At 45.2% G+C, this 26865-nt stretch overlaps 1 protein-coding gene across 6 annotated transcripts in view; it reads left to right on the forward strand.

Moving 5' to 3' along the window:
* LOC139556658 (SAM and SH3 domain-containing protein 1-like) overlaps positions 1 to 26865 on the forward strand; it is a 337727-nt gene that overhangs the window by 297076 nt on the left and 13786 nt on the right. For 5 of the 6 annotated variants that reach the window (XM_071370881.1, XM_071370882.1, XM_071370886.1 and 2 more), the window contains 10 exons: positions 4520 to 4655; positions 4817 to 5235; positions 9347 to 9421; positions 9590 to 9733; positions 10742 to 10874; positions 15291 to 15460; positions 15560 to 15769; positions 17744 to 17894; positions 18014 to 18142; positions 24479 to 25587. In XM_071370881.1, the coding sequence (XP_071226982.1) occupies positions 4520 to 4655; positions 4817 to 5235; positions 9347 to 9421; positions 9590 to 9733; positions 10742 to 10874; positions 15291 to 15460; positions 15560 to 15769; positions 17744 to 17894; positions 18014 to 18142; positions 24479 to 25587 (2676 nt within the window). Of the gene's footprint in view, positions 1 to 4519; positions 4656 to 4816; positions 5791 to 9346; positions 9422 to 9589; positions 9734 to 10741; positions 10875 to 15290; positions 15461 to 15559; positions 15770 to 17743; positions 17895 to 18013; positions 18143 to 24478; positions 25588 to 26865 lie in introns of all 6 variants that reach the window. The other variant, XM_071370880.1, reaches the window with a different exon arrangement.

Below are 26865 nucleotides of genomic sequence, written 5' to 3' on the forward strand. Positions count from 1 at the left end.
ATACAATGCTCCAGTGTTTCACATGTTTTTTTAAATTGACCCTTTATTTAACTAGGCAATTCAGTTAAGAACACATTCTTGTTTACAATGGCAGTCTAGGAACAGTGGGTTAACTGCCTTGTTCAGGGGCAGAACAATAGATTTTTACCTTGTCAGATCGGGGATTTGATCTTGCAACCTTTTGGTTACTGGCCCAACACTCGAACCACTAGGCTGCCTGCCACCCCACATGGGTAGGCTGGAGAAGCTAAGGGGAGTTGAAAGCCTCTCCAGGCCTACGGTACCTTAGTACTAACTTAGTACTAATGCCTTAGTACTAACTCAATCACTCTAACACGCTGGGTGTGTGTGCAATTGTTGCCTGCGGTTCAACCAGCGCTGTTTTTTTTGTTTATTTATTTTTGTCAATTTTTCATTTCAAAAAATATATATAGATTTTTTTTAATGATATAGATTTTTTTTACTTTTACCTTTTTTTCTCCCCAATTTCATGGTATCCAATTGGTGACTTCATTGTTCCCTCTCTTTATGCTTTTCTGTAGAGATTTTTAATACCGTCGTGACGTCCAACTGAACTACAGTACCATCCTCCCTCCAAAGTCCACACACACACATACAGACCAGTGTTTCCCCTATATTAATTTGGCAGTGGCGGGCCGCCGCTGCTAAATTGAATCCGCCGCTCCCAAAAATATAATGTGAAAAAAAAGAGTTCGAAATAGATTTGTTATATAATTTTCGGGTATCGTAAAACATTTTCAGTGTAAACTTAAATGACTAAAACCAGATAAAAGTATGTCGAAAAGGTAATATACACTACCGTTCAAAAGCATTTTTTTGTCCATTAAAATAACATCAAATTGATCGGAAATACAGTGTAGACATTGTTAATGTTGTAAATTGTATTGTAGCTGGAAACTATTGTAGCTGGAAATGGCAGATTTTTCGTGGAATATCAAATGAAATTGTATTTGTCACATACACATGGTTAAATGTTAATGCGAGTGTAGCGAAATGCTTGTGCTTCTAGTTCCGACCATGCAGTAATATCTAACAATTAATTTAACAATTTCACAACAACTACCTTATACACACAAGTGTAAAGGAATGAATAAGAATATGTACATAAAATATATATATGGATGAGCGATGACCGAACGGTACAGGCAAGATGCAATAGATGGTATAGAGTACGGTATATACATTTGAGATGAGTAATGTAGGGTATGTAAACATTATATAAAGTGGCATAGTTTAAAGTGACTAGTGATACATTTATTACATCCAATGTTTTATTATTAAAGTGGCTAGAGATTGAATCAGTATGTTGGCAGCAGCCACTCAATGTTAGTGATGGCTGTTTAACAGTCTGATGGCCTTGAGATAAAAGCTGTTTTTCAGTCTCTCAGTCCCTGCTTTGATGCACCTGTACTGACCTCGCCTTCTGGATGATAGCGGGGTGAACAGGCAGTGGCTCTGGTGGTTGTTGTCCTTGATGATCTTTTTGGCCTTCCTGTGACATCGGGTGGTGTAGGTGTCCTGGAGAGCAGGTAGTTTGCCCCCGGTGATGCGTTATGCAGACCTCACTACCCTCTGGAGAGCCTTATGGTTGTGGCCGGAGCAGTTGCCGTACCAGGCGGTGATACAGCCCAACAGGATGCTCTCGATTGTGCATCTGTAAAAGTTTGTGAGTGTTTTTGGTGACAAGCCGAATTTCTTCAGCCTCCTGAGGTTGAATAGGCGCTGCTGCGCCTTCTTCACCACGCTGTCTGTGTGGGTGGACCATTTCAGTTTGCCCATGTGTATGCCGAGGAACTTAAAACTTTCCACCTTCTCCACTACTCTCCAGTCGATGTGGATAGGGGGGTGCACCCTCTGCTGTTTCCTGAAGTCCACGATCATCTCCTTTGTTTTGTTGATGTTGAGTGTGAGGTTATTTTCCTGACACCACACTCCAAGGGCCCTCACCTCCTCCCTGTAGGCTGTCTCGTTGTTGTTGGTAATCAAGCCTACTACTGTTGTGTCGTCTGCAAACTTCATGATTGAGTTGGAGGCGTGCATGACCACGCAGTCATGGGTGAACAGGGAGTACAGGACAGGGCTGAGAAAGCACCCTTGTGGGGCCCCAGTGTTGAGGATCAGCGGGGTGGAGATGTTGTTTCCTACACTCACCACCTGGGGGCGGCCCGTCGGGAAGTCCAGGACACAGTTGCACAGGGCGGGGTCGAGACCCAGGGTCTCGAGCTTAATGGCGAGTTTGGAGGGTACTATGGTGTTAAATGCTGAGCTGTAGTCGATGAACAACATTTACATAGGCATACAGAGGCCCATTATCAGCAACCATCACTCCTGTGTTCCAATGGCACATTGTGTTAGCTAATCCAAGTTTATCATTTTAAAAGGCTAATTGGCCATTTTAAAACCCTTTTGCAGTTATGTTAGCACAGTTGAAAACTGTTGTTCTGATTAAAGAAACAATAAAACTGGCCTTCTTTAGACTAGTTGAGTATCTGGAGCATCAGCATTTGTGGGTTTGATTACAGGCTCAAAATGGCCAGAAACAAAGGGCTTTCTTCTGAAACCCATCAGTCTATTCTTGTTCTGAGAAATGAAGGCTATTCCATGGTAGAAAGTGCCAAGAAACTGAAGATCTCGTACAACGCGGTGTACTACTCCCTTCACAGAACAGTGCAAACTGTCTCTAACCAGAATAGAAAGTGGAGGGGGAGGCCCCGGGCGCACAACTGAGCAAGAGGACAAGCACATTAGCGTGTCTAGTTTGCGAAACAGACGCCTCACAAGTCCTCGACTGGCAGCTTCATTAAACAGTACCTGCAAAACACCAGTCTCGACGTCAACAGTGAAGAGGCAACTCCGGGATGCTGGCCTTCTAGGCAGAGTCCCTCTATCCAGTGTCTGTGTTCTTTTGCCCATCTTAATCTTTTCTTTTTATTTGCCAGTCTGAGATATGGCCTTTATTTTGCTACTCTGCCTAGAAGGCAGGAGTTGCCTCTTCAATGTTGAAAAATGTGCTTTTCTTTCAAAAACAAAGACATTTCTAAGTGACCCCAAACTTTTGAACAGTAGTGTATATATATTTTTTTTTACTGCAATTTCATGGTATCCAATTGGTAGTTGCAATCTTGTTTCATCGCTGCAATTCCCGTACAGACTCTGGAGAGGCAAAGATCAAGAGCCATGCATCCTCTGAAACACAACTGCTTCTTGACACAATGCCTGCTTAACCAGGCCCACCAATGTGTTGGAAGAAACACCGTACACCTGGTGACCGTGTAAGTCTGCAATGCCTACCACAGGAGTTGCTAGAGTGCGATGGGACAAGGACATCCCTGCTGGCCAAACCCTCCCCTAACCCAGATGACGCTGGTCCAATTGTGCACCGCCCCATGGGTGGTGGACTCTAACCAGGATCTCTGGTGGCACAGCTTCAACTTTGAGGCAGTGCGTAAGACCACTTCGCCACTCGGGAGGCCTTAGCTATATAATTTTTAATAAGGTCATCTTTGCGAACTAACAACGACAATAATAAAATGAATAGGGCCCCCATTGATTTTGTTATTATATTTGAGTCACTCAGATGGAATAAGAACACTGCATAAGCCATGGCTAAATGTGTACAACTGCAGGAAATGTGCTTTAAATCAGTAAGTCTTCGCTCAGCCCCAACGGAAAATATGTAGAAGTTCAGGAAATTTACTTCAATACCAATTTTTTTCTCTCTCTCTCAGGCCCATGACAAAATATGTAGAATTGCAGGAAACTAGCTTTAAAAATGTGCACATTTCTGTCTTCCCAAATTTGGCCTGTGGGGCCAAGAGGAGGGCCTCTAAAATGACCACACCGTTGGCCTCGCCAACTACCAAGCCACTGCTGAGATAAATCCTTGGGGAGACACTGTACACACATACACATTCCCTCATAATGGAGCTCTGTGTGCCTCGGCACAATGCTGCTGTTCACTCCATTTAGTGGCTATTGGGTAGTCAACAGCTCGAGGCTCATTCCCAACAGGCAGCGCACAGACTAGAGTCTGATGTAGAGACACGCCACAAATGCCAAGTTCACTGAATATCTGTGGTGAATATCTTCTGTGGCATCTCCTCGTTGTCGTCTCCCGTTCAGTGTTTTTCTTGTTTTGGCCTCATTATTGTGACCGGAATATGTTTTTCGTATAAACGTCTTACATAATGTTCTACAATGCAATATAAATGCCCTCCAACCTCCCAACCCTCCCTCCATGCTCTGATATCACTAACTATGTCCACCCTAAAACATGCACCGTAACTGTCACCAACCCCCAACACCTGTGTGTTTTAATGGTGTGGTCAGTCTCCCCAAGACGTGAGTGAATGACCTACAGTACGGTGTTGTTTCGTAAAGGTTTTGATATGGGTCACTGTGTTATGCCTATGGTTCCGGGGGTCCCTGTACGCTACAGACAGACCGTCTCTCCCCTGTGTCTCGGGAACCTCTGTGACGTCCCCTCTCTCCCTCTCAGTCTCGGGAGCAGTCTGATGATGAGCAGTCAGAGGACTCTGTGAAGTTCAGACGGCTCCACAAGCTGGTCAACTCTACCCGCCGCGTCAAGAAGAAACTCATCAAGGTGGAAGAGGGGAAGAGACCCATCTCCGAAGGTACAGCCCGTGTCCGTACTTACCCAAACAGTGTACTGTATACTGTGTATTTAGAATGCCGTTACACTGTTACTATGTGAATGGGTCAGAACTGGTTTTGCTCTATTGGACATTGCTCTCTCTAATGGATAATTGGTTTGATGTTTTACTCCTCCCTGTAGATTCTTTGAGACTGGAGGTGTCTTCTACCTGTGAGGACAACGCAGCCCTGTACACAGGGGTCCTGAAGAAGTCCAACCTGCCCCAGGATGCTTCCCTGTCCTCCCTGACCCAGGACCAGCTCTCTCTGGACGGGGACACAGACAGCCTGACCACCTCCCCTTCCTCCAGCAGCCTGGAGACCACCTGGTCCGGACACAAGCTGGTCAAGACCTTTTCTAAGTCCAGCAGCACCCACGGCCTCATCCGACCCCCCAGGAGAGTCCCTGCTGGGTCTGGGCGTCTGGGGGCCGTCGGGGTGGAAGGTAGTGGATCCTCCTTCTCGGAGCTGGACGGCTGTGGAGCCGAGGAAGAAGAGAAGGTGTCGTGCTCCATGACGGAGGGCGAGATGAGGAAAGCCATGACCTCTCTCTCCCACGGGGTAAGTAACGACACACTCTATGGCTTCTACGGCCTCACCCGGCCACGCCCCAGACCACACCCCCAGCCCCGCCTCCTTGTTGCCCTCGACAACGTCTCCCAGAGTAGCCCCAAACCCACCCGTCACCATGCCAACTGGCTCAGGAAGCCCGACCCCAATTACGCCTACTCCACCAAACACCTGCTCTACCAGCGCTCCCGGAACTATGCCAAACCCCCTGGGGCGCCCCCCTCCTGTTCCTCCCCCTCGCCTCCTGCCCGCTGTGACCTGGCCAAGGCTAAGAGTGGTACGCTGGGTGGAGGGGGGTGTGGGGGCTGGGCGTTCCCCCCACGCAGGCTCCGCGGCCGGGCGGCAGTGAGCGAGCTGAACATCACATACGTGGTAGAGCGCAGCCTCTACGGCCACCTCAACTGGGCCCAGCTGGTCCGACCCGTCACCCTCAGCCGCGCAGAGCACCGCTGCCTATTGGAGGAGGACAGGGAGGCGGACAGGAAGTGGGCGGCCAGCGTTGACCGCTGCACCAAGCGCGTGCTCTTACGCATCCAGCAGAAGTCTGTGAGTTCTACCGTACAGTGGGGTGGGGATGGGCTACACGCCACCCCCACCTGGCCAGGAGGACCAAGGCTAGCTTCAAGGCTGCACAATAACCCTCCGTTTTAGATACAGCCACAGGGCTGATAATGTTCCTGTCTCCTCTACTTTAATCCACATGGAGCTTGAATATTTAGAAAGGTTAGTTTAACAGAGACCTCCATAGAGAACCAGAACATTCCACAACCTTTAGATACGAAAGCCCTTGGGATTGTAGTTCATTTTCATGTGATAAGAAATAGTCATGGGATGTGCCCGTTCTGACTCAGGACGTGAACAGTGGGTACCAGTGTAACAGTAGAGGTAACTGCCATTTAGAAATGTCACCCAGCCCAAACCCTAGGGAGTCTCCTGAGTCAGAGTGGAACAGGCAGAGACACAGCTTTGATAGGTCACTGCTCAGGAGCTGACAGACACACACACACATTCTCTTTCCTCTATTCTTTTTAACTTTCTCCCCTCCCTTGTTTCTCTTCCTTTGTATCTCTGTACTCAGTAGAAGGGGGACAAAGTACACTGCTCAAAAAAATAAAGGGAACACTTAAACAACACAATGTAACTCCAAGTCAATCACACTTCTATGAAATCAAACTGTCCACTTAGGAAGCAACACTGATTGACAATAAATTTCACATGCTGTTGTGCAAATGGAATAGACAAAAGGTGGAAATTATAGGCAATTAGCAAGACACCCCCAAAAAAGGAGTGATTCTGCAGGTGGTGACCACAGACCACTTCTCAGTTCCTATGCTTCCTGGCTGATGTTTTGGTCACTTTTGAATGCTGGCGGTGCTCTCACTCTAGTGGTAGCATGAGATGGAGTCTACAACCCACACAAGTGGCTCAGGTAGTGCAGTTCATCCAGGATGGCACATCAATGCGAGCTGTGGCAAAAAGGTTTGCTGTGTCTGTCAGCGTAGTGTCCAGAGCATGGAGGCGCTACCAGGAGACAGGCCAGTACATCAGGAGACGTGGAGGAGGCCGTAGGAGGGCAACAACCCAGCAGCAGGACCGCTACCTCCGCCTTTGTGCCAGGAGGTGCACTGCCAGAGCCCTGCAAAATGACCTCCAGCAGGCCACAAATGTGCATGTGTCAGCATATGGTCTCACAAGGGGTCTGAGGATCTCATCTCGGTACCTAATGGCAGTCAGGCTACCTCTAGCGAGCACATGGAGGGCTGTGCGGCCCCACAAAGAAATGCCACCCCACACCATGACTGACCCACCGCCAAACCGGTCATGCTGGAGGATGTTGCAGGCAGCAGAACGTTCTCCACGGCGTCTCCAGACTCTGTCACGTCTGTCACATGTGCTCATGTGCTCAGTGTGAACCTGCTTTCATCTGTGAAGAGCACAGGGCACCAGTGGCGAATTTGCCAATCTTGGTGTTCTCTGGCAAATGCCAAACGTCCTGCACGGTGCTGGGCTGTAAGCACAACCCCCACCTGTGGACGTCGGGCCCTCATACCACCCTCATGGAGTCTGTTTCTGACCGTTTGAGCAGACACATGCACATTTGTGGCCTGCTGGAGGTCATTTTGCAGGGCTCTGGCAGTGCACCTCCTGGCACAAAGGCGGAGGTAGCGGTCCTGCTGCTGGGTTGTTGCCCTCCTACGGCCTCCTCCACGTCTCCTGATGTACTGGCCTGTCTCCTGGTAGCGCCTCCATGCTCTGGACACTACGCTGACAGACACAGCAAACCTTTTTGCCACAGCTCGCATTGATGTGCCATCCTGGATGAACTGCACTACCTGAGCCACTTGTGTGGGTTGTAGGCTCCGTCTCATGCTACCACTAGAGTGAGAGCACCGCCAGCATTCAAAAGTGACCAAAACATCAGCCAGGAAGCATAGGAACTGAGAAGTTGTCTGTGGTCACCACCTGCAGAATCACTCCTTTTTTGGGGGTGTCTTGCTAATTGCCTATAATTTCCACCTTTTGTCTATTCCATTTGCACAACAGCATGTGAAATTTATTGTCAATCAGTGTTGCTTCCTAATTGGACAGTTTGATTTCACAGAAGTGTGATTGACTTGGAGTTACATTGTGTTGTTTAAGTGTTCCCTTTATTTTTTTGAGCAGTGTATATACAGTATGTTCCGGCTCAGTGAGAAATAAAAGGGAGAAAGAGAAATCTGGGACAGTGACAGTGGCCATAAGCCCAGCTAAATGATCAGGGCTGGCAAGGCCAAACACGCCTCCACACATCATTGAGAGAGGTGGTGTGATAAGGTGTAGTCAGTGTGCGAAAGTTCAATCCCAAGTCAATAACAAAACTAGCATGGACGTTTTTAGTGTTGACGGTAGGAGTCCTAATGAAAGAGTATTTAGATCGACACAGGGGAAGCTTAACAGAGCTATTCTGCAGCCTTGAAGAAGCCCGAATCCTTGCTGTCACTTGTCAATCATTGGACGTGGTTCTTCATCCATAGATGCATGGCCATTCCATTCAATATATCCAACAACATCACCTCATCTCCAGTCTTCTTTTTGGACGCCTTCTCAATCGCTTCTCTTCACAAAGCTATGGATTCCTGTGAAGTCCAGAGAGTGGAACTGCGGACATGGACACGATAGAAAGCAAATGGTCTCAAAGCTAATTCAGTGATAAGATGGCCAATCTCTCTCCTCAACGGTAACTCCCTGCTACCCTCATGACTGGTCCTATTGAAACGCTCCCTGTCAAATGGAGAGATATGATAGATAGGCAAAGCCCCTTACATATCCCTCAGTCGGATACACTATACTCTCTGTGAGAACGTACTTACCTCAACCTCCCCTCTCTATAACCTAATCCAGTGTAAAAGTATTCATATCTCTATACAATGTGTGTGTTTCCAGAGACTTAATCCAGTAACCGTCCTTTCGTAATTAAACACAAGGGAAAGGTTGGGTTGGGCCATAGTCTATACGCTCTATATGACATTCATAAAGCACAATGGAATAATTCAGCGTGACCACATCTAACCAAATGATTTCATTTAATTTCACTCTATGCTTGCTCCCCATGGCTTTAGATTTAAAGTAACATACACTTGCAGAATAACAGTGACTCCAAAATCCCCATGCGGATGATCTAACACAGATGGTCACCCAATTAACTAACGAATATAATAAAGATAAATATATATATGAGTTTCACGTCTGTTGCCTGTCCCATATGATGTCATACCATCACATACATATATAGACGGCTGGAAAGGCTCACTCAGCAAGACCATATATAACATACAGCCATGAATCAACCTGCTGCCATTGTGACTCCGCCAAGCATGAATCATTGTGATTTGACTCTTACTGGGCACGAATGGGAGTTGATGTCATTTGAATAGATTCTAATTGATTTTAACTCCCACTCTCTCCACTCTCGCTCTAAATATTTATTCTCTCTCTCTCTCTCTCTCTCTCTCTCTCTCTCTCTCTCTCTCTCTCTCTCTCTCTCTCTCTCTCTCTCTCTCTCTCTCTCTCTCTCTCTCTCTCTCTCTCTCTCTCTCTCTCTCTCTCTCTCTCTCTCACACAGAGGACGTGTAGTTTCGGAGGGTTTGACCTGTCCAACAGGTCGCTCCATGTGGTCAGTGCAGGCTCAGAGCCCAATGTAAGTGCTAACAGATTACTGATGACTCAGGGCTGAGGGGGCGCAATGCTTAGAGAAGGGAACTCAAACACTGAATGAACTATTTAGTTATTTCTCTCTCTTTCTCTCCTCCTTTTTTTCCTGTCTCTGTGTTTTCGCTCTCCCTCCCTCCCTCCCTCTATCTCTCAGAGTAAGTATCCAGAGGCTATATACCGGGAGGTAGTCAAGTCTCCCGCGACGTCTCGTATCTCTCTGGGGAAGAAGGTCAAGTCTGTCAAAGAGACCATGAGGAAACGCATGTCCAAGAAGTACAGCAGCTCACTGTCTGAACAGGTACACACGCACGCGCACACACGCGCACACACACACACACACACACACACACACACACACACACACACACACACACACACACACACACACACACACACACACTAAGATCCCAACTTTCAAGAGGCTTGTTCCGAGATCCTGTTATTCATAATCATTCTGGGCTTTACATATGTGTGTGGGTGGACGTGTTTGTGTTGGTTACAAACTAAATACCCAGCTCTCTCACACACAAACAGACACACACACACACACACACACAGCTGGGACTATCTTGGAGCTGTCCACATTCTGGTCTCAGCTCTCTCAGGCCCCGGACAGGACTCGGGGTGTAGGGTGGGGTGTGTATGGAAGTGGCTGAGCTCATCCAGGGAGACAAGCCTCACGCATGCCAGGCCAGCGCTCTGAGACAAGGGGCCTTTGGCTCTGGGACTGTGGGTGCGTGTGCGTGCGCATGTGTATGTGTGTGTGGCTCATTCGTATCATATGAGCATTCACATTCAAACAATGGACAACTACAGTATTGGTTTTGGCCTGGTATCTAGGCTGTCAGAGGGTACAGTACTGTCAAAGCCTAGGGAGTGCCACATCCTTAGACCGCGCGCTGCAAACCAGTTCCCTCAGAGATGAATAGCAGAGACAGTTGGAACGTCCATGCAGTGACCCAGAAAAAGGTTGAATTAGTTATGAATATGTTGCTTGGAAAGAGCAGGCAGGAGACTAAATGACCTCCAACTTCACTCGAAAGACTATTTTACATGCCACACTGCCATCTAGTGGCTGTGATGAATTACCCTTCAGTATAGCTGCTGTCATGTGTATGATACTGTGAGCGGTACCTATCACTGATACAGGCATCTGTGTCTCTGTCTCTTAATCTCTCCATCTCGATCTCTCTCTCTCTCTCTCCCCTCTCCTCTTCGCTTCTACCTTTCTGCCCCAACCTCCCCATTCCATACCTCGCCTTCATCTGTACCATTCCTCCCCCTCTCTTCGCCTCCCTCCCTCCAGTCGAGCCCAGATGGTGCTCCCAGCTCCCCCCAGTCCCCCCAGCCAGACACAGATTCTCTGGAGAAACCCAAACTCAAGGCTGGAGGATCAGTGGAGAGCCTCCGGAGCTCCCTCAGTGGACAGAGCTCCATGAGTAAGTAGTGTGTGTGTGTGTGTGTGTGTGTGTGTGTGTGTGTGTGTGTGTGTGTGTGTGTGTGTGTGTGTGTGTGTGTGTGTGTGTGTGTGTGTGTGTGTGTGTGTGTGTGTGTGTGTGTGGACGTGTTTAACTATTCTTGTGGGGACCAGAAGTCCCTACAAGAATAGTAAACAAAGTAAAAATTGACCAACTGGGGACATTTTGTTAGTCCCCACAAGGTCAAATGCTATTTCTAGGGGGTTTAGGGTTAAGGTTAGAATTAGTGTTAGGGTTAGAATTAAGTTAAATATTAAGGTTAGGAGCTAGGGTTAGTTGTAGGGTTAGGAGCTAAGGTTAGGTTTAGGGTTAGGATAAAGTTGAGGTTTTTGGGTTAGGGTTAGGGTTAAGGTAATGGTTAAAAATCAAATCAAATCAAATTTTATTAGTCACATACACATGGTTAGCAGATGTTAATGCGAGTGTAGCGAAATGCTTGTGCTTCTAGTTCCGACAATGCAGTAATAACCAACAAGTAATCTAACCTAACAATTCCACAACTACTACCTTATACACACACACAAGTGTAAAGGGATAAAGAATATGTACATAAAGATATATGAATGAGTGGTGGTACAGAACGGCATAGGCAAGATGCAGTAGATGGTATAGAGTACGGTATATACATATGAGATGAGTACTGTAGGGTATGTAAACATAAAGTGGCATAGTTTAAAGTGGCTAGTGGTACATGTATTACATAAAGATGGCAAGATGCAGTAGATGATATAGAGTACAGTATATACATATGAGATGGGTAATGTAGGGTATGTAAACATTATATTAAGTGGCATTGTTTAAAGTGGCTAGTGGTACATTTTTACATAATTTCCATCAATTCCCATTTTTAAAGTGGCTGGAGTTGAGTCAGTATGTTGGCAGCGGCCGCTAAATGTTAGTGGTGGCTGTTTAACAGTCTGATGGCCTGATAACCTGATAACCTGATGGTTAGGGTTAGGGTAAGAGTACGGGTTAGGTTTAGGGTTAGGGGTTAGGGAAAATAGGATTTTGAATGGGACTGAATTGTATGTCCCCACAAGGTTAGCTGTACAAGACTGTGTGTGTGTGTGTGTGTGTGTGTGTGTGTGTGTGTGTGTGTGTGTGTGTGTGTGTGTGTGTGTGTGTGTGTGTGTGTGTGTGTGTGTGTGTGTGTGTGTGTGTGTGTGTGTGTGTGTGCATTTGTGTGTGAGAAAGACTCTAAGTGCACAAACACAAACACACTCTAAGTGCACGACACAATGGGGCATTGTCATCACATCTCCCGGGCAACATTCACTCAATCTTCTTATCTACACAGATAATCCCGAAGTGATTTAATCCATAAATACCCTTTATCAAGCCTGCTGTGTCAGTTAGAATACATTACATCATCATTGTTATGAGCTTGTCTCCTATCATTCCAGCTCTCTCACGGTCACACCCATTCCCATTGGAGGGTTTAGAGATGCCATGTGAGATCATGTGGTCCTATCTGATGAGAGTGTCTTCTCACGTTAGTGACTGATCATGATCTGAGCACGGCATGTGTTCAGACAGAGCACCAACATCTCTTCTATCTGTCTCTCATGTGTTGATGTTAGAGTTAGACTGAGGGCTGTGAAGGCTGGGTTGATGTTTGTCGAACATATATCCATACCAGTCAAACGTTTGGACACACCTAGTCATTCAAGGTTTTTTCTTTATCTTTTACTATTTCCTACATTGGAGAATAATAGTGAAGACATCAAAACTATGAAATAACACATATGGAATCATGTAATTACCAAAAACAAATCAAAATATATTTTATATTTTTTAGATTCTTCAAAGTAGCCACCCTTTGCCTTGTTGACAGCTTTGCACACTCTTGGCATTCTCTCAACCAGCTTCATGTGGTAGTCACCTGGAATGCATTTCAATTAACAGGTGTGCCTTCTTAAAAGTGAATTGTGGAATTTCTTTCCTTCTTAATGTGTTTGAGACAAATCAGTTGAGTTGTGACAAGGTAGGAGTGGTATACAGAAGATAGCCCTATTTGGTAAAAGACCAAGTCCATATAATGGCAAGAACAGCTCAAATAAGCAAAGCGAAATGACAGTCCATCATTACTTTAAGACATGAAGGTTAGTCAATCCTCAACATTTTAAGAACTTTGAAAGTTTCTTCAAGTGCAGTTGCAAAAACCATCAAGCGCTATGATGAAACTGGCTCTCATGAGGACCGCCACATGAAAGGAATACCCAGAGTTACCTCTGCTGCAGAGGATAATTTCATTAGAGTTACCAGCCTCAGAAATTGCAGCCCAAATAAATGCTTCACAGAGTTCAAGTAACAGACACATCTCAACATCAACTGTTCAAAGGAGACTGCATGAATCAGGCCTTCATGGTCGAATTGCTGCAAAGAAACCACTACTAAAGGACACCAATAATAAGAGAAGACTTGTTTGGGCCAAGAAACACGAGCAGTGGTTATGAGACCAGTGGAAATCTGTCCTTTGGTCTGATGAGTCCATATTTGAGATTTTATGTTCCAACAGCCATGTCTTTGTGAGACGCAGAGTAGGTGAACGGATGATCTCCACATGTGTGGTTCCCACCGTGAAGCATGGAGGAGAAGGTGCGCTGGTGTGGGGGTGCTTTGCTGGTGACACTGTCAGTGATTTACAGTTGAAGTCGGAAGTTTACATACACTTCGGTTGGAGTCATTAAAACTAGTTTTTCAACCACTCCACACATTTCTTGTGAACAAACTATAGTTTTGGCAAGTCGGTCAGGACATCTACTTTGTGCAGTACACAAGTAATTTTTCCAACAATTGTTTACAGACAGATTATTTCACTTATAATTCACTGTATCACAATTCCAGTGGGTCAGAAGTTTACATACACTAAGTTGACTGTGCCTTTAAACAGCTTGGAACATTCCACAAAATAGTGTCATGGCTTTAGAAGCTTCTGATAGGCTAATTGACATAATTTGAGTCAATTGGGGGTGTACCTGTGGATGTATTTCAAGGACTACCTTCAAACTCAGTGCCTCTTTTGCTTGACGTCATGTGAGAATCAGCCAAGTACCAGATTTTTTTTTCGTGGGCCTCCACAATTCTGGTACATCCTTGGGAGCAATTTCCAAATGCTTGAAGGTACCACGTTCATCTGTACAAACAATAGTACGCAAGTATAAACACCATGGGACCACGCAGCCGTCATACCGCTCAGGAAAGAGACACGTTCTGTCTCCTAGAGATGAGTGTACTTTGGTGCGAAAAATGTAAATCAATCCTAGAACAACAGAAAAGGACCTTGTGGAGATGCTGGAGGAAAAAGGTACAAAATTATCTATATCCACAGTCAAACGAGTCCTATATCGACATTAACCTGAAAGGCCCTCCGCAAGGAAGAAGCCACTCCACAACCACCCGACCTCAACCCAATTGAGATGGTTTGGGATGAGTTGGACCGCAGAGTGAAGGAAAAGCAGCCAACAAGTGCTCAGCATATGTGGGAACTCCATCAAGACTGTTGTTAAAGCATTCCTCATGAAGTTGGTTGAGAGAATGCCAAGAGTGTGCAAAGCTTCAACAAGGCAATGTGTGGCTACTTTGAAGAATTTAAAATATATTTTGATTTATTTTAACACTTTTTTGGTTACTACATGATTCCATATGTGTTATTTCATAGTGTTGATGTCTTCACTATTATTCTACAATGTAGAAAATAGTAAAAATAAAGAAAAACCCTTGAATGAGTAGTTGTGTCCAAACTTTTGACTGGAACTGTATATATGTTTTAGTGTCACATAAACCAGACAGATGCAGTGAAATGTGTTGTATGGCGCCCCTAGAGCAAATTAGGGCTAAGTGCCTTATTCAAGGACATCGATATATTTTTCACCTAGTCGGCCCGGGATTTTGCACCAGCGACCTTTTGGTTACTGTCCCAACTCTCTAACCGCTAGGCTACCTGCCACCCTCTTGTGAGTTTGATAGTGAGAGAGAGTCTGTCCCTTGTTGACTGGTATTGGCCTGGGCCCATAAGGTCAGAGTGTCTAAGACACATGCTAGTGATTAGATAGGAAGGCTTTGCTCTCTGGTTCCCACACTTACCATCACAAGTCAGATATACACAGAGGCGTCTATGGGGAGACAGCATCGCGCTGTATACCCACTGGTTTCAAGTGATGCGTTTTGGCTGTTCATTTTCAATTATAAAGCTGTTATTAATCAGTATTCACACACTCACTCAGGCTTTGTACGAATAGAAGTACATTTTATCCAACTCTCTCGTTTAAAATAAATAGAAGCTTAGTTAGTTGCAATACACTCTCAAATGACATGAGTATTGAATCGCTCTACAGTATGTGGAGGATATGATATGTGTGTGTCTGTGTGTTCCAGGTGGTCAGACGGTCAGCACCACAGACTCGTCAGCCAGTAACAGAGAGAGTGTCAAGTCTGAGGATGGAGACGACGAGGAGCCTCCCTACAGAGGGCCCTTCTGTGGCAGAGCACGAGTACACGCTGACTTCACCCCTAGCCCCTACGATTCAGATTCCCTCAAACTAAAGGTAAGTCACACACACAGTCTTACGCACTAATGATTCGTCTAGATCGCGTGTGTGGCTTTAGATTTGTGCTAAACATATCCTTTATATGTTGTGTTCCAGAGAGGGGATGTGATTGACATCATCAGTAAGCCCCCCATGGGGACGTGGATGGGTCTGCTCAACAACAAGGTGGGCACCTTTAAGTTCATCTACGTGGACGTGCTGAGTGAGGAGGAGGAGAAGCCCAAGAGACCCGTCAGAAGGAAGAGGAAGGGCAGACCTCCCAAACCCACCTCTGTAGAGGAGCTGCTCGAACGCATCAACCTCAAGGTGCGCACACTGGACACACACATCTTTGCACATGCCAGGCGAGCACACGCACTCTCAACTCTCCCTCGCACACGCACACAACTCCACACAAATCTCACACACCAATGCTAAGATTTTCTGGACAAGGTAACAGTAGTCCTACAACTTCCCTCCTACAGTCCGGTTCATATCCCAGCCATCTAGAAACCAGCCAGCCTAGCTCAGCCTCCTCAGGGAGAGAGCACTGTAGGTGGGCTGTTTCTGGGTAAGCCCAGCCTGATGGAGCGCTGACTAAACAGATTACAGACCAGGCTATGTCCAAGGGCTCTCTACTCAAGGACATAAGTAACATAATGGTGCATTATCATTGCCTGGGCAGAGCGAAACTATATTGCAGGCTTCGAGACCTCCCATACGTTCGACTATACAGTACATGTGCATCAAGGTGCGCATGTCATCTCTTTCATCACATACGTAGTTGTGACTTAGGGAGAGCAGACTAAACAAACGTTCCCCTAACCCCGCCATTAAATGTGGACCATGTAAAGATATTATACCGAGACTGTGTTACACCTTGTTCTGGGTCTGTTTCAAGTCACTCTCAGGATAAATTATTGTTTTTGTCAAGGATTTATTTGAAAGAAGTACTAGGGCAAATTCGGGATTTCTCAGTCCAGATCTGGTTAGCATTAGGGAGTTCAGTTAGGATATTTACTCCATAAGTTCTACGTAAGATAGACCGCGTTCTTCTCAGGGCGTTCCTAAAAACACAATGACAAAGTGGAGTTTGCGTCGAAGCAGGCATCTAGTCCATCTTGGAGCAAACGTGTTTTGGCCCCCAAATATGTTAGGTCACATAAAAGACTAAGATCATATGAGAAGGTTCTTGTGGCTGTGTAGAGTAGTGGTATTTGGTTTGGTCTCATCCTTATTTCTACTTATCCTAGCAGAAATAGAGCTAAACTTCACTGTTATGCTAAGGATGGAAGTCTCCATGGTTGCAGTGGTGACATGCAGTCTGTGTGTATTGTACCCTTTTAGATGCGTGGGTTGGACAACACTTTAGACTGAACCAGTTTCCACAATCTCCATGTTGAAAGTGGAAACCAATTATGATGGGTTGAAATGTTGATGTTAGCTGTGCCTATTCCAACAAACAGAAGGGTGTACTGTGATATTTTGAGACTGTGATTCCTGGTGTCCTCCCACTAAGAGATAGCACCACAGGGTGTAATGGCTAGCTTTGTGTTCCTGTTCAATTGTGTGTGTATTCTCCTTGTCGCCTGTGGTGGGAAGGTGTGGTAGATAATCTCCTTCACCTCATCACTCTGTTTCCCACCCTTCCCAACTCTTCCCTCATTGATCCATTTTTTAGCTCATAGCTTGTTTTTGCAAGAGGAAAAATGCCCTTTGTTTCTTTAACTATTGGTCCTATGCCAGTTTAGCAGATAACATATTATAAAACATTTTTTTAACAAGTTAGGCTAGTTGAGAACAAGTTCTCATTTACAACTGCGACCTGGCCAAGATAAAGCAAAGCAGTTTGACACATACAACAACACAGAGTTACACATGGAGTAAAACAAACATACAGTCAATAATACAGTAGGAAAAAAGTATATATACAGTGTGTGCAAATGAGGTAAGATAAGGGAGGTAAGGCCATGGTGGCGAAGTAATTACAATATAGCAATTAAACACTGGAATGGTAGATGTGCAGAAGATGAACGTGCAAGTAGAGATACTGGGGTGCAAAGGAGCAAGATAAATAAATAAATACAGTATGGCGATGAGGTAGTTGGATGGGCTATTTACAGATGTGCTATGTACAGGTGCTGTGAGCTGCTCTGACAGCTGGTGCTTAAAAGCTAGTGAGGGAGATATGAGTCTCCAGCTTCAGTGATTTTTGCAGTTCGTTCCAGTCACTGGCAGCAGGGAACTGGAAGGATACATGTGTATGACGATCTGATCTGCAATCTGTTCTCTCTTCTCCAGGAGCACATGCCTACCTTCTTGTTTAACGGCTATGAGGACCTGGACACCTTCAAGCTGTTGGAGGAGGAGGATCTAGATGAGCTCAACATCAGAGACCCTCAACACAGAGCTGTGTTGCTCACCGCCGTGGAGCTACTGCAGGAGTATGACAGTGAGTACACACACACAACCAGACGTGCGCACACACACAAAACTCACTGCGAAACTACATCGTTCTGTATGTTTCTGTATGTCTGACTATATTGTCTCTGTGTCGTGTGTGTCTTATAGGCAGCAGTGAACCGGAGCGTAGCGGTCTGTCAGGCTCTCAGGAGAAGCTGCTGTCAGAGGGCCACGGCCTGGTGGGCGACTCGCCACGTGACTCTGGCTGCTACGAAAGCAATGAGAACCTGGAGAATGGTAATGAGTAGCCTAGCCTCTCGCTAATGGGATTAGCCTGGCATTAGCTTGGCGTTAGCCTAGCCTGAGCCTAGCGCTACAGTGACTGTGATTCCTCCTCCACTCTGGGCCAACTCCTCTTCCTCTTCCTCCTCCTCTGCCATGCTTCAGCATTCTCACCTGAACCGCCCGTCATCGCACTCCATTGGACCGAGGCCAGCCAATCAAACCTCTCTGCTCTCTATCCGTTATGTCTGTCTCCTAGCTCCACCCACACCCCCACCCCACTTACCTCCGCCCCACCTAGCTGCGTAGTGTCATAGTAAGGGGAGAGATGCACTCCCCCCCCTCTCTCTTTCCTTCTCTCTCTTTTTCTCTTTGTCACTCCACTCTTTCCACTGCCCTCTCCATCTTCAGGCTCTCTCTGCCTTCACTGCAGAAGCCCTATCCTAAGGGACAAGGACCTAACCCCCAAGCCCAGATCGCTAGTTTACCCTACAATGGGGCCCTATGCATAAAGGGAACAACACCCCACATCTCAAATGCACAGAACTGCTCTGTCCAACTCGAGCCTAGTGCCCATGTTGCTCTAATCTCACAATGGACAGCGAACCCCTCCTCTTACTCCTCCTCTTTCGCATCAGGAGGTTGAGTGGTTGCTGGGAGACCAAACCAATCATGACGCCATGAGGGAGTGTTTCTTTTGAGAGCTATTACTGTAGAAACTAAGACCTTGTAAATAACTAAGCTTGTAAAGTCACTGCCCAATTATTTGTTGTGTTATGGCTCTGTATCCATTCTCCCAATCCCGGCTCATTCTCTCTTCTCCATGCCATTTCAAGTCACTTGAAAACATTTCTGTAACTTATCTTGTGCTTTGTTTCATAGTGACAATGTTGCACAAAGATCGTACGTGCCTAAACAACCCCAAAAAATATTGGATATAAATATTTTTTAATGATAGTGGATATATAAAAAAGCAGACATATTATTATCTGATTATGGAAGTGTATTTCAGATTTATATTTGTGAGAACATTTTGTGTGTAGTTAAGACTACTCAAACTCCCCTTTAAAAAGACAGTGTGCGCACTGCATCGCAATGCTTGAGGCTTCACTATAGCCCCAGGTTTGATCCCAGGCTGTGTCACAGCCGGCCGTGACTGAGAAACCCATGAAGCGGCGCACATTTGGCCCAGTGTTGTCAGGGTTAGGGGAGGGTTTGGCCTGCCGGGATTTCCTTGTCCCATCGCGCTCTAGCGACTCCTTGTGGCGGGCCGGGCACCTGCAAGCTGGCTTTGGTCGCCAGTTGTACGGAGTTACCTCCGATACATTGGTGCGGCAGGCTTCCGGATTAAGCGAGCAGTGTCAAGAAGCAGTGCAGGGTCGTGTTTCAGAGGACGCATGGCTCTCGGTCTTCGCCTCTCCCGAGTCTGTATGGGAGTTGCAGCGATGGGACAAGACTGTAACTACCAATTGGATGTCACGAAATTAGGAAGAAAAAAGTACAAAAATTCAAACATGACTGTGCTTTGCTTTCCCCCTACTGTTAAATTCTGTGTTTTAGCTTCAATCATAGCTTAAATAATTGACGTCCCACCGGGCACAGACTTTATTTCAACATGTCATTTTGAGTTGTCAAATAAAGTGAATTCAATGTGTAATCAACAAAAAATGTCACCATGTATTGGATGTAGGTTAAAAGTTAGGGGGTAAAAAAACAAATTCCCCCACTTTGATTACTTTTTGCAAATCCAATCAGTTTTCTACATTTATTCAAGTCATTACATTGAATTTCTTTGTTGAAATAACTTGGAAACAACATTGATTCAACCAGTTTTTGCCCAGTGGGTTCTCTCTCTATGATTGCTCTCTGTTCTGTTCTATGTGTGTGTGTCGTAACGGATCTGAAAGATGTGCAATCTGCCACAGTAGAGATTTGAGTTGTGGAATAAACCACTTCTGTGATGGAAGTTACTCCGACCTGCTTGCTTTATTTCATGTCTCTTCCTTCTTTCTTTGTGTCTCACATTTCTCCATCTCAGTCGTTAACACTCTCCATTAGCTGCATAACATTTCAGTGTACATTCTGCATTTTAATAAATGTATTTTACTTTGTCTCTATACGGTCACCCTGCCAAACCAATCTGCACTATTCTGCTTCATACGTTCTCTACTACAGCCATAACTCTCTCAACCATCCTCCTACGTACAGTACCAGTCAAAAGCTTGGACAAACCTACTCATTTCAGGGTCAAAACTATGAAATAACACATATGGAATCATGCAGTAACCAAAAAAAAGTGTTAAACAAATCAAAATATATTTTATATTTGAGATTCTTCAAAGCAACAACCCTTTGCCTTGTTGACAGCTTTGCACACTCTTGGCATTCTCTCAACCAGCTTCATGAGGTAGTCACTTGGAATGTATTTCAATTAACAAGTGTGCCTTGTTAAAAGTTAATTTGTGGAATTTCTTCCCTTCTTAATGCGTTTGAGCTAATCAGTTGTGTTGTGACAAGGTAGGGGTGGTATACAGAAGATAGCTCCAAGTCCATATTATGGCAAGAACAACTCAAATAAGCAAAGAGAAACGACAGTCCATCATTACTTTAAGACATGACCATAACATTGTGGCAATAACAAGGAAATTCAAAGTGCCAAAAGTTGGACCTAAAGGAATTTCATACAAAATGTTTTCTCAGCACTGTTTTGTTGAAGATGTAAAATATCTATGTTGGTCTGAACCAGGGGTGGATGGGCAATTCCAGTCCTCGAAGGGCCTGATTGGTGTCACAGTTTTGCCCCAGCCCCAGCTAACACACCTGCCTCCAATAATCACATAATAATTTATAACCATATCATTTATAACCTTTCTATATTGCCAATCATTTCAAGTGGAAAAACTCAGAAGTGAAATGACAACCCTTATTTAACTAGGCAATTCAGTTAAGAACAAATTCTTATTTACAATGACGGCCAAACCCAGACAATGCTGGGCCAATTGTGCGCCGCCCTATGGTACTCCCAATCACGGCCTGTTGTGATACAGCCTGGATTTGAACCAGGGTGTCTGTAGTGACAGTGGAAGGAAGCACTTCCACTGAATAAAAATGTTAAAGTATCCTTTGCTGGCTCTAACAGCCACCCAATCAGTTTGCTGCCAGTTCTTAGTAAACTGATGGAGATAATTGTGTTTGACCGAATACAATGCTATTTTTCACAATGTGTATAGAAAAGGGCACTCAACTTGTACTGCACTGACTCAGATGACTGATGACTGGTTAAAATAAATGGATAATAAGATGATAGTTGGAGCTGTATTGTTAGATTTCAGTGCAGCCTTTGATGTTATTGATCATAAATTGTTATTGAAGAAATTCACTTGATATGGCTTTATATCACCTGCCATCACATGGTTGGAGAGTTATTTATCCAATAGAACTCATAATTTAACTAGGCAAGTCAGTTAAGAACAAATTCTTATTTACAATGACGGTCTACCGGGGAACAGTGGGTTAACTGCCTTATTCAGGGGCAGAACGACAGATTTTTTACTTTGTCAGCTCGGGGACTCAATCCAGCAACCTTTCGGTTACTGGCCCAATGCTCTAACCACTACGCTACCTGCAACCCTGTTCTTCAATGGAAGCTTCTCTAACATCAGATGTGTACAGTGCGGTGATCCTCAGGGCAGTTGCCTTGGGCCATTACTCCTCTAAAAAAAAATGTTTTTTACACAAAGCTAGAATGATGATGTATGCGGATGATTCCACACCAGAGGAAGCTGGTGAGGAGAGGACGGCGTATGATAATGAATGGAATGGTGTGAACGGAATGGCATCAAACACATAGAAAACAAGGTGTTTGATGTGTTTGAGACCATTCCGTTTATTCCCCATTTTAAGTACCACCAACCACCACAGTTCCATACTTTACATGTCAGCACTCAAAGCCAGTGAGCTCACTGAAATTCTAAATAAGGTGTTACAGTCAGTATCAGAATAGGTGACTAATAATAAACTGGTCTTAAATACACCTAAAACTAAAAGCATTGTATCTCTAAGACCTAAACCTCAGCTGGAGTTGTGCATAAAAGGTGTGGCCATTGAGAAAGTTGAGGAAATTAAACTCCTAGGTATAATATTGGATGGTCAATTATCATGGTCAAGTCATATTGACAAAGTTGTTGTGAAGCTGGAGGGGGGTATGTCTGTTATAAAAACATGTGCTGTGTGTCTGACACAAAAATCAACTACTAGTTGTTCAGTCTCTGGTCTCGTCCCATCTTAATTAGTGACCGGTAATATGATCAAGTGCAACAATCATTCCATCTATTGCATTGTAAATTGCTGTCCATTCTGCTTATAGCAAGATTCACGATTATGAACATAGATATACACTGACTGTACAAAACATTAGGAACACCTGCTCTTTCCATGACAAAGACTGACCAAGTGAATCCAGGTGAAAGCTATGATCCCTTAATGATGTCACTTTTAAATCCACTTCAGTCAGTGTAGACGAAAGGGAGGAGACTGGTTGAGAAGGATTTTTAAGCCTTGAGACAATTGAGACATGGATTGTGTATATGTGCCATTTAGAGGGTGAATGGGCAAGACAAAAGATGTAAGTGCCTTTGAACGGTGTATGGTTGTAGGTGCCAGGTGCACAAGTTTGTGTGTGTCAAGAATGGTTGACAACCCAAAGGACATCCAGCCAACTTAACAGAACTGTGGGAAGCATTGGAGTCAACATGGGCCAGCATCCCTGTGAAATGATGTTGACACCTTGTAGAGTCCATGCCCCGGCGAATTAAGGCTGTCCTGACGGCAAAAGGGGGTGTTCCTAATGTTTTGTACACTCAGTGTATATTGGACATGGTCTTCAGAGCATAACTGTTACATAAGTGTGACCTCATCAATCAATCAAATGTATTTTATAAATCCCTTTTTGCATCACAAAGTACTTCTACAGATACCCCAAAGAGCAAGCAATTAAAAACGTAGAAGCACAGTTGCTAGGAAAACTCCCTAGAAAGGCAGGAACCTAGGAAGAAACCTGGAAAGGAACCAGGCTCCATGGGGTGGCCAATCCTCTTCTGGCTGTGCCGGGTGGAGATTTTAAGAGTGCATGGCCAATAAGGCCAGATCATTCTTAAAGATGAATCATTCTTCACAACTGATGTACCACCATCACAAAGAATCAGCAACATTTAGATTGATTACTGAGTGTCTGTTTTTTAAGAATAGTTGTGTGTATTGGAGTGTTTGAGCATTAATTTATGTTGAAAAGCAGACATCTGACTCTTGGGTCAATACTTTTGTCTTATGCCCTGATAGGAAATCCAAAATATCTTTATTAAACAAATGATTGGAAGCTAGCCTGGGATGGTGTTTAGCTGGGCCAGATATCAAACATCTTTGGAGGGAAAATTGGCAATAACAAACACATTGAAACAGCACATCAACTTTAAAAACATCAGACTGACTTCAATCTGTACAAATCTTTCACCGCTCTCCAAATGAATAGAGATACAGATTACTGACGTGTGTGTGATATGTATGATAAAAATTGTGTATCATGTAATTGCACTATTCATTATTAAATGGGACTTGAAAAATGTCATCTAGTGCTCTTTTAGACACGTCTTCATGTTGCTCTAATAAGCCATGATGGTAGGTTGGCCCCTAGCCTTCTGTTATTGTAACGTGTTTTCAGAGACGTACTATACTGACGTTCTGCATCTGAAATTGTACCACGAGTGCAGCATTGCATTTTACAAGGCTAGCGTCACTAAAAATAGCATTTTCTTGTTGTTATGCACATTAATCTGGCTAGTTGAACGTTACACAGGCTAGTTTTGCCTCAGCTACACTACTGTATGGCATACCGTACTGTGGTGTAAGTAGAATGCACAATATGACATGCGTTTATAGCATGGAGTTGGAGAAACCGTTCTGTTCTCATGCTTTCTACTGACAGATGACACAATGTCACCGTGTCCAACGGTACTCTTAAATAAGATAAACCTTCTGATCTAAGGCCATAAATAGTGGGATGGAGACTGAACCACTTCAGTGTCTCTGCTGTAAAGCTCTGTGTGAACAGGTTGTTTCAGATTCACATGTCCTCTTCACATTCACAACTGACAGTGAGAATCAAATTGCAATGCAAACAGCACAGCACCCATAGGGATATGAAATCCATTATCCAATGTGTACAGCACACCTCAGTATCACGTTTCAGTTAGTGTTCTGTTCGCTATCTGTTTGAAGTCAAAGTCTCCGGGATATGTTCATGCAACCGGTCCCAGCTCTAGAATGAAGAGGGATATGTTGTTCACTGTGTTTCAGGCAAGAGCAGAAAGACATCTCGCTCCAACCGCTCCTCTGTGGGCCTCCAGTCCCCAGACTACCCCACCCTGCCCATGACCCAGTCCACTGAGGCCCTGCAGCAGAGCAAGATGGAGCGCACAGTCAACTTCACCAAGCACTTCTTCCTCAAGCCCACCTTGAGGGGCTTGAGCATGCTGGGGCTGAGGAAGGGCCCCCGCCGGACCCCCATGCCAGCCAGTCTCAGCTGTGAGGACCTGGACGGGCCACTGGAGGCCACCAGCCCCCAGGCCTGGAAGAGATCCCACTCCCTGGGGGACCTCCACTGGGAACAGGCCTTCGACCAGACGAAGGACCACAGCCTGGAACCCAAGCCCGCTAATGGTGGCTCCGAGTTGGGCACCACCAGCCCAGTGAAGGGCCTCCAGGCTCATGGAGATAGGGGTTCACCACCGGCTCAGAATGGGGGGATTGCTGTGAGCCCTAAAGTGCGTTCTGACCTCCCCCCTGTGCCCTCCCAGCTGCCCCTCAGACCACCCTGTTCCATTGCCTTGCTTCCCCAGCCCCAGAAAAGCCTGCCGAACCTGATCTCCAGCCCTCCCGAAACCCAGCTGGGGGAGAGGAGCATCTGGACTCACCCCAAAAAGCCCCCAGTGCCCCCTCCTGTTCCAATCAAGAAGTCCAAGGAGCGCCTAGCCAATGGGATGTGCTACCCCCCTCTTGTCCTCTCCTCCCCAACTCATTCCTATACCTCCACCACCACCAACTCTCATCCCCCCAGCCCTGTCATCAGCAGCCCCAGTTACAGGGCTCCAGCCCTCCCCAGTAAGGCCTCTAGTACCCCTATCTCCCCCTCTCCAGTCAGCCCTACTCCAGCCTCCCCTGCGTCCACCACCACCCCCTCTCTAGAACCAGAGGAACCAGGCACACCCCCGGCCGTGCCCCCTCCTTGGCTGTCTGACCTGCCCGAGTCGGCCTGCCCTCAGGCTCAGATCCAGGGGGGTAGTGGCAAGATGACGGTGGCCAGGAAGGTGTCCCATGTTAAGATGGCCGTCGATCTCCACACCGTGCTGGAGCAGAGACTGGAGGCCGAGGGCATTGACCTCACAGAGGAACCCTACTCAGACAAGGTCAGTTAGCCCCACAACCTGCTACTATTGTTATGTACCTGCTATTACTGTGTAGAATACACACACACCCATCCACCGCATCCTAAATCTCACTCTCACAACGGCAGTTTATCACAGCTGGGGGTTATACAGCACACCCATGGATGTGAACATGCTTCGTTATATGTTCATTATAGTATATTTTGTTCTCTGGAGTGCATCAAATAACTCTGACAATTTCAAAACATGTATTTTGGATGGTGTCCATATTGATCGTGTCCCTGCTTACAAATATCTGTGCATTAGATATTTGTCAATCAGAAGAGAGAGAAATCTGAGTTAACTTTTGGGGCATCTTGATAGATGAAAAGCTGTCTTTTAAAAAGCATATTGATGAGTTAGTTAAGAAGCTGTGTGCTTAAAAAAAATGCGCTTCTTCTATAGAAATAGAAGAAGCCTCTCGCTAAATAGTAGAACGCAGATTATTCCGTTGACGTTCCAATCAGTCCTAGACTACGGCGACATCATCTACATGAACACAGCTGCCACTTCATTAAAGCCGTTCGATGCAGTTTCTCATAGCACACTGCACTATATTATGGGTAACAGTTTTAGTAGTCATCACTGCATCCTTCTACCAGAAAGTTGGTTGGCCCTCTGATGTCACGTAGGTTAATACATTGCTATGTTTTCATGTATAAAGTCCTTTTACAAATAGTCCCACTGTACCTAACACGATTACTAAACTTTAGACTTGTGAGCTACCACACCCAGTCTCAAGGATGGTTAACTCTGGAAATTCCCTTTGTCTCTACTAAGTTAGGTAAATCGGCTATAAGCTTTCTCGCACCTTATTTTGTGGATCAAAAATGTTTTGGTGCTTCTAGGGAAATTCATAAAGCTGATTGAAGACGTTATTGTTGATGAATGTGTTTGTTTTTTATGACCGTGTTTTTCTTTCTGCTTGCATCTTGTACCTATATTTTGATGTGTGTATTTTCTGTCATTTCTGTCATTCAGGGCTCGTCTGTAAAAGAGACATTGTTCACAGTATGACTCCCTGATCATTTTTATTTATTTGACTAGGCAAGTCAGTTAAGAACAAATTCTTATTTACAATGACGGCCTAGGAACAGTAGCTTAACTGCCTTGTTCAGGGGCAGAACGACAGATTTGTACCTTGTCAGCTCAGGGATTCGATCTAGCACCCTAAATAAATAAAATGTGTATAATCTTACACCCGTACAAATGGAGAAAAAAAAAACTTTAATAAACGGTCCAGATTGGGCCACAAGGGAT

This window comes from Salvelinus alpinus, chromosome 27 (genome assembly GCF_045679555.1).
Source record: "Salvelinus alpinus chromosome 27, SLU_Salpinus.1, whole genome shotgun sequence".
Lineage (NCBI taxonomy): Eukaryota > Metazoa > Chordata > Actinopteri > Salmoniformes > Salmonidae > Salvelinus > Salvelinus alpinus.